At 34.3% G+C, this 15054-nt stretch overlaps 1 protein-coding gene across 9 annotated transcripts in view; it reads left to right on the top strand.

Annotated features, from left to right (window-relative positions):
- TXNDC16 (thioredoxin domain containing 16) overlaps positions 1–15054 on the top strand; it is a 76248-nt gene that overhangs the window by 57030 nt on the left and 4164 nt on the right. For all 9 annotated transcript variants that reach the window (XM_014559929.2, XM_032482038.1, XM_014559927.2 and 6 more), the window contains 5 exons: positions 1633–1801; positions 2143–2279; positions 8833–8917; positions 10665–10803; positions 12759–12919. In XM_014559929.2, coding sequence (XP_014415415.1) covers positions 1633–1801; positions 2143–2279; positions 8833–8917; positions 10665–10803; positions 12759–12919 — 691 coding nt within the window. The remainder of the gene's footprint in view (positions 1–1632; positions 1802–2142; positions 2280–8832; positions 8918–10664; positions 10804–12758; positions 12920–15054) is intronic.

Here is a 15054-nt window from a genome sequence, read left to right as displayed (position 1 = left end):
ATTTAAAATATAAAAATGAATTTTCAGTATTAAAAATTTTCAGAGATAAAATAGTAAAATATTACACTTCACAGTTTTAATCATAGGATTAGATTACAGTAAATTAGGATATATCCTAAATTAATAAATAAGATTCCTTCTTTGATCTAATATTATATTAAAGTTTCCTTTTGTTGGAATGTATTCCTTCCTTTCAGTAGCTGAGTTGTGTGATGGTTTGTTGTTTGGTTTTTGATATCTTTCTACCTAGTGATTTACATATTTTGGAGAACTTCACATATATAGTTGACCCTTGAGCAATGCAGGGATTAGGGGCATCGACTTTCTGTGCGGTAGAAAATCCGAGTATAACAGATTTGGCCCTCTGTATACACGGTTCCTCACAGCTGAGAGCCCACATGCATGGATTCGTCCAACCTTGGTTCGTGTAGTACTGTAGTATTTACTATTGAAACAATCCACATGTAAGTGGACCCACACAGTTCAAACCTGTATTGTTCAAGGATCAACTGTATGAGTATTGAACAAGTAAGAACTTCTCTTTGGGATTCTACTCTGTTTTCTTAGGCTGAAAAGAAATTACAATATTTAGAGGAGATGGGTTTGTGAAACCCTAGATGAGTTCCACGTGTGTAATTTATTCACACATATTTAAGGTGTTTAATATACAAGGACTGCTCCAGGTGCTGGAAAATCAGTGACGGGGAAAATGGACATGGTCCCTACTCTCAAGGAGCTCTAATCGTACCACAACACAAATGCTACATAATTACATGATGAGATAAGGAAAAGAGCACAGGAATCTGATGTAAGTCAGTGCGTCAGAGGAGGCGTCCTTGGAGCAGTCACACATGCAGAGATCTGAAGGAATGAGGAAGACCTAACTGCAGACATTGGTAGGGGTGGGCTGGCAACAAAACAGATTTGAGTTTTCAAAAGATATCTCTAGCTTCAGTGTAGAGATTGAATTTAGGGAAATGAATTAGGAGAAATGATGACTGGAATAGTGGCAATAAAGAGAAACGGACAGATATAAGAGATACTGAAAGTTTAGGTTGTACAATTGAAGCAGATGCTGACTGATGTGATTGGACATGTGGAGTTTAGGAATGGGGAGGCATGAAAGATGGTACTTTGCTATCTTTTTACAACTCAGAAACAGTGTCCACCAATATTTGGAGGAAGGAAACCATATTTGGTTTCAGACATCTGGAATTTGAGGGTGTTTCCATGCAAAGGGAAATAGAGAAGGCAGTCAGGATACATGGGTCTGGAACTTTGAGGAGCCTGGGCCAGAGCTATAAATTTAGGATTCATTTGATAGTTGGTGATTCCTAAGATTGTTTAGAAGAGAGGGTAGAATGGGTAGAGAAAGCGGCTTAAACTGAGCCTTGAGGAACTGACTGCACTGGCAGAGAAGCCTGCAAAAGGGACCAAAAAGGAACAGCTTGAGAGTTGGCAAAAAAGCCAGTAGAGGACGATGTTGCAAAAAATCAAGGGAAGAGAATCTTTCAGCAGAAGTGTTTCGTGCTGCTGAAATGTTAAAAGAATGGAATATAAAAGTATTGACAGTTTTCAACAACCGAGTTTTCTACCTTTATGTGTATAAAATGTGCATTTTCCTTTATTTAGGCACATCCACTCTGCTGCTTACTAGAGTAAACTGTGCAGACTGGTCCTATGTATGTACTAAGCAAAATGTCACTGACTTTCCTGTTGTAAAGATGTACAAGGAAGGCGAGAACCCAGTGTCTTATGCTGGTATGTTAGGAACTGAAGAGCTCCTAAAATTTATCCAGCTGTAAGTATTCAGCTTTCCCCTAAGATTTTAAAATTTCAGGTCTATAAAACTTCTAATTCCCATACTTTGTAGACACTCTTTGAATAGATATGACCTGAGATCACAGGATAAACACTGACGAGGAGAGCCCATCTGCATTCCATCACTTTTGGGGAGATAGCAGTTTTGTTTAATGAGGCTGATTTTTTTGTTTAGAATAGTAGTTAATTGTCTTTATTTTGTCAGATGTTTATCCTGTGGAATATAGTATTTGCTAAGTTCAGTATATTTTATTTTATTTTTTTACGAGCTGAACAGTATCTTTAAAAATTAATTTTGAATATTCTTAAATATTCATCCAGCAACAGGATTTCATGCCCAGTGAACATAACATCTGTCCAAGGAGCAGAAGAATTTTTAAGTGGGGAATTATATAAAGACCTGATCACCTACTCTCGTGTGTCAGTACTGGGGCTGTTTAGTCCAACCATGACAACAGGTAAGTGGAATTAAACATTTATATAGTTAAAGACTCATTTACTAGTTTTTTAAAAAGGCTTTTAAAGAATTATTATCTTTTTAAATTATAGAGAAATCAAAATATAGACAATTTTGAAAAATAGAGAAATTTGAAGAAAAGATAAAGTCTGTAATTATTTAGAATTGTTAAATTTTAATGTAATTCCTTCCCTCTTTTTGCTGTGTACCTATGTATTGCAGATTAATACACGTTTTAATGTAATTAGGCTAATGCTGTGTGTTTAGGTTAGTATCTTGCTGTTTTTATTTACCATTACGTGGGTACATTTTTTTCATGTGATTAATATTCTTCAAAAACATCATGGCTGTACATTTGATTGGATGAATATACCATAATTTATTTAACTGTTTGCCAACAAATAATATTTTGTTTCCATTTTTTCTTTTTGCTATATGTAAAGAATATTTTTATTTATGAGTCTTTGTGTGGATTTTAGACTATTTAATGGGTTTAGATTCCCAATAGGAGAATAACTTTGTCTTCTTATAAACTGTATGTTGTATGTGTTATTCATTGTTTAAAATGGGTTTTAGTGCTTGTCTAATGGATTACTATGTTTTTGTATAATTAAGTGTATTAAGCTTTTGTCATTTTATTCCACTTATTTCCCCCCAGTTTGTTGTTTTGCGTTTTAGCTTTGCTTAATAATTTTATATGTAGCTGTTTAAAATTTCTTTTCAAGTTTATTGATTTTGTGATTTCTTCCATAGCTTTTAGCTGTAGAAAATCTTTATCATCCTTATAGTTAATGTATTTTCTTCTTGCTTTAATTTATATTTTCTTTCTCTAATTTATATTGTCTTCTTGCTTTGAATGTTCTTTTTTAAAAACTGAGTGATAGAATAAACATATCATGAAATTTACCATTTTAATCATTTTTAAGTGTATAGTTAACTAGCGTTAACTATATATTGTTGTGCAACTAATCTCCAGAACTTTTTCATCTTGCAAAACTGAAAAACTCTTTACCCGCTAAGTGGTAACTCCATTTCCCTGTTTCCCTAGCCCATGGCAACCACCAGCCTACCATTGGTCTCTATGAATTTGACTACTCTAGTTACCTTATAAAAGTCAAGTCATACAGTGTCTTTTTCTGACTGGCTAATTAGCATAATGACCTCAAGATTCATCCACCTTGTAGCATGCATCAGAATTTCCTTCTTTTTAAAGCCTGAATGATATTCTGTCATATGTATAAAACACATTTATCCATTCATCTGTTGATGGACACTTGGGATCTCTTGGCTGTTGTGAATAATGCTACTGTGAATATGGGTATGCAAATATTTCTTTAGGACCCTGCTTTCAATTCTTTTGAATATATATCCAGAAGTGGAATTGCTGGGTCATATGATAGTTCTATTTTTAATTCTTTGAGAAACTATCACTCTGTTTTCCATAGTGGCTATACCATTTTTACATTCCCACCAACAGTATACAAGGGTTCTAATTTTTCTACATCCTCCAGTACTTGTTATTATCTGTTTTTTTAATAATAGCCATCCTAATGGGTATGAGGTAATGATGCATTGTCATTTTGATTTGCATTTCCCTAATGATTAGTAAGCATCTTTTTATGTGCTTGTTGGCTGTTTGTACATCTTCTTTAGACACTGTGTCCTATGCTCATTTTTCAATTGGTTTTTGTTGTTGAGTTGCAGGAACTCTTTATGTATTCTGGATATTAAACCCTTATCATATATACTATTTGCAAATAAATTCTCCCATTCTGTAGGTTTCCTTTTCACTATCAATTGTGTCCTTTGCTTTTACACTCCCCCCCGACCCTTTTCTTTATTAAATCTTCAACCATTTAGATGTATTTGTTCACGGTATAAAGTTAGGGCCAACTTTGTGTCTACATGGTTAATAATTGTCCTTTTTTTGATTCTACCATCACCATATTAAATCCACTTCTCTACATGTATGTGCGTATAAATGTTTTCTTTTTTATTCACTTTGCCTATTGATACTTAATCTGTTAGTTTTATAATGTATGTTGAATATATGATTGGGTCAAGTCTCTTTTTTGTCTTTTTGACATTTTCTTAACCTTTTGTCTGTTAACTCTGCTAGGTGAACTTCAGCCATTTACACATGTTGTTCAAACTTATTTGGATGTCTGTTGCTTGTTTTATGCTTCGTTGGTGTTCTTTAGTTAGTTTTTTTCTAATTTTATTTCTATATGGAGTATGCTTTTGGTTTTATTTTCTCCAGGGCTATAGAAGATGTTCTTTAAAGAAGTTAAAACATATTGGAATCCATAAACTTAAAGACCATTTAAATGATTTTGACTCCTTCTTATGGAAAATAAGGATGCTTATAATTTCTTCCATTTTTTTTCTCTATATGAGCCTCTATGGTCTCATGTTATAGACTCAAAGTATCATTACTGCTAAGCTTTTTTTTGCATTGTATATTTCTCTTTCAAAAATATTCTGCATGTATGTTTCCAACATTTTATTATGAAAAATTTCAAACATACAGCAAAGATGAAAGAATTTCACAGTGAATCCCCACATACCCGTCATCCAGACTCTACCGTTGGTATTAACCATACCTGTTTTGGCACATACCACCCATGAGGTTATTCATCTCGTTGATGCGTCTTGGGTGGACGTCTCAGTGTTCAGCTTTGCTGTAGTGCTTCCGGCAGTTAGCGTCACTTTGCTAGTTTTACAGCATTATAGACTGTAGTGTTCTTTTACTTCACAACTTTTCTGTTTTCAGACTCCTACTCCTAACCCTGTTCCTCCTTCATGGGAATGGATCTTTCAGTAAGTTTCAAAGGAAGGGCACACAGGGCATTTTTTCTGAGCAGTGGCATTGCTTAGAACGCAATTCTCTTGGCTTTGGATATGGATGGCCTCTTGACTGGGGAGCAAAACCCCTAGTGTTTTCTTCATCACATGCTGACTCTTTCCATTTATGTAGCAAACTTCCCCCCTGCTTATTTTTCTTTCATTTTAAGATGAATTTCAAATTCTGAATGAAATATTTTAACGATACTTGTATGGGAAGAAGATCCCCAGTGTCTAGCATTATAATTGTATATAGTTTAACTACTTGTTAAATTTTGCTCCCTACAAATTGCTGTCTAATATTTTTTCCCTTCTACTTTGTCTTCAAAATCTTTAAAAATAAAAGCCAAAAGAACTCATTAGAAAGAAATAATAAGAATGTTAATATGTGCTCTGTGGTTTAACCATCTTAGTAGGCAAAATCCTAGAGGGTGTAACTTTTTAATTTGTATTCTGTGAAAAATTGTGAAGTGAATGAGTCTCTATTTTACTCCTCCATCTTTCCCTCTGTAATGTTTCTATACCCACAGTTGACTTTGCTTTCTACCTACCTCAGGTGCCTGGTGTCCTGAAGTTCTCGTTTATTATTTACACTGGGCCTCCTTCCAAAAAGAATTAGTCTTCAGATAATAAAAAGCACATATACAATAAAATCATTAAAACAAGGATAAGAGTTAAGCAATAAAAGAGTGGGGGATAATTATGTAGAATATCTAGAGAACGCTGCAGTTGATCATAAAACTTAACCCTAAGCAATCTGGTAGCAAACAGAAATAGATGAAAATTTTGCCAGTTTATCATCATTGCATAATAAATGGCAGCATATAAATTAATCCATTTCTCTGACTGTACATGCTAAGAGGAATTTTTCTATGTAGGGGATCAGCATAAGGAACAGTGTATTTGATCGTATTTCTATACAAATGATAAAGTTTACATGCAGTTATCTCTCAACAGAAGTCAAAAGCATAGGGTTAAAGTATATAAAGGTAGTTCTGGTGTGCTAGAATGATGCAATCTGAATGTGATGCTTTTTTTTTTTTTTTCACATTGATTGCTACTAAGCCTTTGCAGTCTGGTGTTAGTTCCTCTTTACTTCTTTTTTTGTTTATTTTTGTTTTTGCGGACATCCGTATGATAGTTGCGGGATTTTCAACATCTGTTGAGTGAGAAAATGTTTAACAATAACAGGCAGCTATGAATCCATTAACATTTTAATGTACATTTGCATTTTAATCATAAACGCTAACTACTAACATTTGCCGAGCACTTACTTCGTATCAGATATTTATTTGTTGTTCCTATAGATTCTAGTACTTGAAGACTAACGTGAGTTCCATGAGGGCTGAAATGTCTCTTTTATCCACTGGAGTATCTTTCAGGCCCCTCTACTGGAAAGTTACTATATTTTCCTTTGTGACTGAAAAATAATCTTGTGGGGATATACTTTAAAACTTTGTAAATGTCCTGTTTCTCATTATACATTTGCACACCAGTTTTAGAATCCACTGCCTCAAAGAGCTATTACAATGTTGGTTGCTGAGTGGAAATTTTCTAACTCCATTATTCCTTCTACCTTTATTAGTTGGCATACTACTATAAGAGCTTTTCCTTCTCATTTATTTATCAGTATGGATGGTTGAGTTCTTATTTTACTCAATGGATTATAATGTTACTGTCATTAGTTTGCTCAAATTGTCCCAGATTTGGTCATTGTGAGCCCCTTCATTCTGACTCTCATGTCCTTTTGATATGTCTTCATCATTTTTTGAGTATGTCCTTTTGACACAAAGTGTTCCCAGCCGCATTCCTAGAATCAGCCATTTCTCCAAGAAGTCCAGGTTCCTTTTAGTGGGACATTGAATTTAGAAGCCAAGATCTAGGGGTTAGGAGTGGTTTTAGTTCCTGAAGTGTTCTTACTTCTCAACTATTTTGCTGACAGAGCTAAAATATAGATATATCTATATATGTATGTATATAAATATAACTATTTAATAAAATGACAGTGCGAAAAAGCAGTATTGCTAAATTAATGTATTTATTTTATGTACTTTAAACGTTTATAGTTAAAACAACTAAATATTATAGGTCACCATTAATATTACATCCCAAGTATACTTATAGTGGTTAAAAAAACTTTATTTAGGTAAATGATTATTTCCTTATATTTGAGATTGCCGTATATTCAGAAGGAGAAGAATGTGCCTGGTTTTAAACATTCAGAGGAGGATTTGCACTGATTTAGTGGGAATGGATATGCATCTGGATATGCATAAATCTGCAGTTTTAAATGTCCTCATCCCACAAATAACTTAGGGTTTATGTCCAAGTGGATTCATGAAGAGCCTTTCAAGAAACATTCATGAATTTAGGGTCTTCTGCACGAGGAAATTACGTGGAAATATTAGAGTAATTTTCCACTATTACTTACCAAAAAAAAGAAGCTGAAACTGATTCCATTATGTCATTGCTTTAGATAATAGTCATCCATTATTGACCAGAATTTAGAGAATTTCTCTTAGAAATCAAAGTATAGGCATTCAGTTCTTTCTAGTTGCTTAGTTTTCTTATGACTCTTTTCTACTGTGGTATAGCACAGGCAAAAGAAAATACTTGCATGGGTTACTAGTTTCTCATTAAATTTATGATTATAAATGAGCTCTCAATGCTTTCTGCTGGTGGACTGTGCCATTCCAGTAAGTTGGCTTTTCTACAGTGTTTCTCAGTCTTGTGGAAAGTACGTATCCTTTTTAAAGAAAACAATCTTGCGGTTACCAGTGTTACCAATGTTGATGCTCACATCACGAATATAGTGCTGACTGCTAAGTTACAGATCTTTTGGGTTCAGCATACCCAGACTACTAGTGCTTTATGATTCATTTTTTCCATCATTGTTTTTCTATTTGAATTGCTGTGAACCTTTTATGTAGTGAGCTGAGCTATCACCTTGGCCTTCAGTTGGCAAGAACACATCATTTGTAAGAGCCCACCTCTGCTCTTTTCCTCCTAGTCTGCAGCTGCTAATTCAGACTTGCTTCTTGGTCATAAGATCCAGAATATGCTATTATTTATGAGTATATTCAGAAATCTACAGAATAATAGTTCTTATTTTGAATATGTATATCCTAACAAATCAGAGAAGAATTATACCCAAATTAATCAAAGTCCAAAAGTAACAAAAACACATTACAGAAAATACAGGAAATAAAAGAAGACACAAATCCCTCTTAAGTGTAGAACCCTAACACGGACGCTGTTAGAGGACTAGAATTTCCAGTCTTCTATTTTTTCTATGTATATAGGCACTTTCAAATTTTGTGGTTATAACGTACCATTTCACATACCTGCTTTTCTTTCCAGGCTACATATAGGACAGCTGTCTCCATTTACCGTGCCTTAGGAGTAAATTAAAAAGCAACAAATGTTTATTTAGTAATTCTCTATGATTAGAGTCCTATAAATCTTATCAATTACAGTTGACCCTTGAAAACGAGGAGGTTAAGGGTACCAACCCCTTGCGCAGTCGAAAATCCCCATACTGCTTGCCGTCTCTGCCTCAAAAACAAAGGAATTGATAAATGACTTAACCAAGGACAGGAAGCGGCAACAGTTTGGATAGAATCAGGACTCCAACCCTACTGTAAATCTGTTCATCAGTAATTCAACTGCATAAAAAGTTTCAGATTTTTGTCTTGTCTATGTATTTATAGCAAAAGAAGAGTTCACTGAAGCAGGAAAGCACCTAAAAGGATGTGTTATCACTGGAGTTTACTCTGAAGAAGATGTTTTGATACTGTAAGTTTATTGGTCTTTTAATTTTAGGGAGGAAAAAGTTTGCAAAATAATATATTGCTTGTCTCTACACAGTTGGTGAAGAAAAACAGCAACATAACTAAATTTTTAATTTTTTTCTATGGATATCTAGGAAGTACCACCTGGCTGTTTAGAATTTTCAGATATTCAAAATTCTACTTTAGGCTAGAGCTCCTCACTGGGGCAACCTTGGATTCATACTATTTCATCTTTCTATAAAATTTTTCCTCTTGGGTTCTGTTACTTGCAATTTTAATTCTTTGGGGTTGTCATAGTGTTCTGAGGAATTTTACTTCTTGAGTGTTTGGGTTTTGTTTTGCCACAGAGGTCTATAGAAAAATCAGAGGTGTACCTGATAGTTCTACTTAATTTTGTTATTGCAGACATAACACTTAAGCAGTACTGTCACTTAAGTTGCTTTATTTGTAGAATTTGGGGCTCCAGTGAACTATCAAATAATTTCAGCTGCTGCAGAATGAAGGACTGCACTGAATATTTGGAGATTATTAATACACATCATATTCTGCATTAATGACTCATCTTCAGATGCACATGGAGTTGTTAAGCCCAGTGGTTTGTCTTACCTTCTGACCATATTATTTCTAATTGTGATCTCTGAGCTTAAATCTTTCATCCTGAACACGGGTGACATAGACTTTTGGTGATCAAGCACCTGTTCTATCCATGAAACCAGTGATTTTTGAAAAGTAAATACTGAACTCCAGATCTTTAGGAAATGTAATACCTGCTCACTGGACACACAGACAGTCACCCAGTATCTTCTAGACCAGTAGTTTTCAGAGTATGTTTTGTTCATAACCAACTGGTCAACTAAGAGGGTCCTCTGGGTAATCTGAACTGGGCTCTCTACTAATACTTACAATATTATGCCTACACTTTGTTTTAGCATGAATTAAGTTTTTACATGGTAATAAATGTGACCACCTCACTGGTAATTTTACACAAAGTCTTTTTGTTTCTCCTTATTTAGTGGTTTTCTTTAGGTTTAGTTTGCAAAAGTAGTGGTAGGAAGAGGCAGATCTGGGCTCTGTTTCAGTACAGAGCACAGGCTCTGTATCTGGAATACCTCAGTTTGAATTCTGTCTCTGCTGTTTATCACCTTCTAAGTCCTCATCTGTTAAATGGGGGTTATAGGGCTGTTCTGAGTGTTAAATAAAAACTTAACTAGAAGCACCTGGTTTAGTTCCTGGCAAATTATAGGCCCATTCTAATAAATGCCTATCTCCTTGCTCAGCAGTTCCGTGAGCAGTCCAAAAAGTTGAGAACCATTCAGTGTGTTCCTAATCCTATTTAGACGTTGTCTTGATGATTAAATTGTCTAGAAAAAAAATCTGGCTAGACTACTGTCTGTTGCTTTCTCTTTAATTACTTATTTTGTGTGTGGGGGGTAATTAGATTTATTTTTATTTTTAAATGGAGGTACTAGGGATTGAACCCCCGGGACCTTATGTGTGCCAAGCACTCACTCTGCCACGGAGCTATGCTCTCCCCCCTGTTGCTTTCCTTTATCTAGGTTATCAAAGCTCTTGAACTTGCTCAAAATAGCCTCACATAGAAGACAAGTTTATCTGAAAATGGTGTTCATTTTTTCCTTAGTAGTAGGGCTTTTCATTTGCTGCCTCTACTGTGACCTCTTGGTCAAATTGTTCATGTTTTTGATGACTTGCTGTATTTCGGTTGGAAATTTTAATACTACGTTTCTCCATAGGTCAGATAAACACGCTGTAACTCTTCCAGCCCTGCTGCTTGCCAGACACCAAGAAGGCAAAATAGAGAGCATTCCATTAGCGAACGCCCATGTGCAAGACATAGTTCAAATAATAACAAATGCATTACTGGAAACATTTGTGAGTATATTTTGTAATATGGATGTTATTTGAAATAAGAAAACCTAGATCAGTTAAAGATAGTGTATTTTAATGCATGATTTTGCAGCTTTTGTTGCCACAGGATGTGATGTTTTGTGAGCTGAAGATCCAGGGGGTTGCTCTGTTTTATTTTTTCACTCATTATGCATACAGCTTCTCCAGTCCACTGCCAAAATTTTACATGTCTTGGATTATTTTTATTGCTGAGATGACTGTGGCTGATGGCCAGTTAAAGTACTTAATCTAGGTTGAAACTTGGTACAAAGCCCATGGATTCCAGAGAGCAGGCTGCCCCGCTTCAAATCCTTGCTTGACTCCTTACTGGCCTGTATGTAGACGTCTCTGTGCCTCAGTTTCCACAGGTGTAAAGTGTAGATGATGGTACAGCACCTGCTGCAGAGAGTGATTATAAGGACTGAACAAGATCTGTGTTCATTGCTCTGTGTGTGGTGTTTGGATCCTGGTAAACTTGGAACAAATGTTAGCTAGTATTATTATTTATGTAGTTTTAGAGCAAAACACTGTCTTCAGGAAGTCTTTTTCCAGTGCTTACTTTGTATAATAGTGAATTCAAGGGCACAACAGATGTAACCTGCATTTCTTGATTTCAGTTGTTTTACATTAGTATTAAGTATAGCTAGAATATTATAAATTTATACTTTTCTGCATTTCTAAAGTGTCATAGGAGCACTGTTATCAGCTATAAATTCTGAATGAATATCCTCCTGTTATAGTTTTTTGTCATGATGAGCTAAATGACATTACATTTTAGGCTCAAATATAAATGAATGTATTCTTTAAGTCTTTTTATGATCTCAGTTCCATTCCCTCCCCTCCCCCATTAAAGAATATGAAAGGCTCTACCATTTTCCATTTTTAGTTCCACATCTATTAAGTCACCTTCTGGATGTACCTGTGAGCTAGATTAAATCATCTTGTATCAGGTAACTAATCCCCAGATGACATGAGGAAACCAATGAAAAGAAGCTGACTTGCTGAAGTCACACAGCTGAGCAGGAGAAAAGAACTGAATGAAACTAGCACCCAGGCATCCTTGTTCACCAGCTGCCCCTTTCATTGGATCTCACTTGAAATCCAAATGAATAATTTTATTTTCTTTATAGTGCCAACCACCTCTGATCCATCCTCAAACACCAAATTCTGGCATATAATTTTCCCTACCTATCCTCAAAGCCACTTTCCTCATTGTTATTCACTTTCCCACTCAAAGTCCTCTTCTCACACCTTCCTCTTTCATGATTTAAATCTTAGATCCTACCTCCTCCAAACTGCCCTGTATTGTCTTGTGGTAACTATTATCTTTTATCTTCGACATGAGTTACGTCCCCTTCCTAAAACTGACCCATCTGATCAAGCCAGCAGCTCTTACTCGGAGCAGATCTGATGACCCAGGTGCAATGGAGCCACCACTCCGCAATTCAAAACTTTATTGAGCTTCAAGAGCTTATGTTGGGCACTGAGTCAAAAAGAAATAAGATGTTAAAAGATTATATCTTTAAAGCTCAGCTTATATTTTTTTCAAAAATTTTGTGTTAGAGGAAAAATTTATAACAAGAGTTTTGTTTGTCACATGTGTATTGGCCAGTCTGGTCCAGATTTTAGCATAAGAAATTATTAGAAGTGCTACATCCTTGTAAAACAGGGGACTCCATTAAGGTTTATTTTCAAATTCTATTAGCAGTTTTATTTTGAAAAGAACTCATTATTAAGACAAGGTAGGCTTAAATAAAAAAAAAAACTCTTGAGTTTGATAGTTGCTAACCAATATAACAAAATCTCCACTTAAATGAAAATAGGTTTGAAATACATTTTACAAACTAAAATTGCACGAATGATTTGAACGTTATTTTCTGTTTTATACTTCATCGTTCCCTATATTTTGTTTGTTTGTTTTTGTTTTTGTTTTTAAACAGCCAGAAATTACTGTGGAAAATCTTCCCACTTATTTAAGACTTAAGAAACCGTTACTTATTTTATTCAGTGATGGCAGCATAAATCCTCAGCATAAAAAAGCCATATTGACACTGGTAAAAGAGAAACACTTGGATTCACTTACCCCTTGCTGGTTAAATATGTAAGTATATTTTTAATTTTTTTTTACTATGTTAATGGTAAAGTACAATTATTATTAAATTTTCATTAGGAAATGAAATGCTCTAAACTTTACATTTAGAGTTAATATTAGGGAACCAATGTATATGTCATCATGATATTAGTAACTAAACTCCCTCAGATGGTCTAAGATGACCTTGTTTTAGATTGAATTCTGTTTTATAATAAATTACTTTTTTTTTCTGTGTGGTACTGACTTTTCGGTTTTATTGAGGTATAATTAACAAATAAAATTGTAAGATATTTACAATGTACATTGTGATGATTTGATATATGTATGCATTGTGAAAAGTTTCTTCCATTTAGTTAACTGTTACATCCATCACCTCACATATTTGTTTTATATATGTACATTTTGGGGTGGGGGGATAAGAACATTTAAGTTCTGCTCTCTTAGCAAATTTCAATGATATAGTAGTGTTATTAACTATAGTCACCATGATATACATTAAATCCTCAGACCTAATTCATCTTGCAGTTGAAAAGTCTATATTCTTTTACCAATCTCTCTGTATTTCCTCCACTACAGTCCTTGGCAACTTTTCTACTCTTTTTATAAGCTTGACCTTTTGAAAAAGATTCCACATATAAGTGATACTAATATGTAGTATTTGTCTTTCTCTGTTTGGTTTATTTCACTTAGCATAATGCCCTCAAGTTCCATCCATATTGTAGCAAATAGCAGGATATCCTTTTCATGGCTGAATAATATTCCATTGTATGTAACTGTGTGTATGTGTATATATACATACACATATACCCACATATTTTGTCCATTCATCTGTTGACACTTCAGTTATTTCTATATCCTGTATATTATGAATAATGCTGCAATGAACATGGGAGTGCAGATATCTCTTCAATATTCTATTTTCATTTCCTTTTCAATATATTCCCAGAAGTGGAATTGCTGGATCCTATGGTAGTTCTATTTTTAATTTTTTGAGTAACCACTGTACTGTTTTTCATAGTGCCTGCACCAGTTTACATTCCCACCAACAGTGCAAAAGGGTTCCCTTTTCTCTACATCCTTGCCAACACTTATTTGTTGTCTTTTTGATAATAGCTATTCTGACAGATGTGAGGTGATACTTCATTGTGATTTTGATTTGCATTTCCCTGATGACTAGTGATGCTGAGCATCTTTTCATGTACCTTTTGGTTATTTGTATGCTTTCTTTGCAGAAATGTCTTTTCAGTTCTGTGCTTTTTAAATTGGATTATTTGTTATTTTGTCATTGAGTTTTATGAGTTCTTTAGTTATTTTGGATATCAATCTCTTATTCATTTTTAGTTTGATGTTTTCCCACTTGTTTATTTTTGCTTTTGTTGCTTTTGTTGCTTTTGTTTTTGGTGTCATTCAGTAAACTTTTTAAAGTAATAATTTTTCTGATTTTAAAAGTAATGGATATTCATTGAGGAAAATTTGGCAAAGCAAACAGAAAAGTAAACATTGTGATATTTTGGTATTTTTCTTTAGTTCCTTTTTCTATATTTCTCTGTTTTTAAAATGCAGCCTAAAATGTTACAAAAAGTTTCCAGTGAATTTGCCAACAGTATTTCCTGGTGTGTTTTCTAGATGTATGGTTTGTTATATTTAATGTCTCTGAACACAACACACACACACACACACACACACACATACACACACAATCTATTATTCAAATTCATCAGATAGAAGACATTTTTAACTCATTTAAGAAATTATAAGGGCAGAGTACATTTTTGCTGTGAAGAGCTAACAGTACAGCCTGTTACTTGAGACAGAAGTTTCCCAGGTAATTATCCTTGTCACTATCTCAATAAAGTAGTACGTTCCATAATGTGGAATGTACTGTATTAAGAAGACTAGTTGTCTTAAACTTAGTTTCCCTGTATGAACATACTTTAAAAAAATCTTTCTTATCTTGAAATTAATCCTGAGGAAAGACAATTTTATTTGGAAAAGGAGTATTATAAGTCTCTTGTTATTTTATAGTTTGTACTCATTTAATTTTTGAGCTGACTTGTGATCAGATAGTTGACTAAATTTTGAAAGGAACCGGTTGATTATATCAAGCTGAAATTGAGAAGCCTTTGGACTACGTTTTTCATTAA

This window comes from Camelus ferus, chromosome 6 (assembly GCF_009834535.1).
Source record: "Camelus ferus isolate YT-003-E chromosome 6, BCGSAC_Cfer_1.0, whole genome shotgun sequence".
Classification (NCBI taxonomy): Eukaryota; Metazoa; Chordata; class Mammalia; order Artiodactyla; family Camelidae; genus Camelus; species Camelus ferus.
Note: the sequence above shows the minus strand (reverse complement) of the source record. Positions and strands in the feature narration are given on the sequence as shown.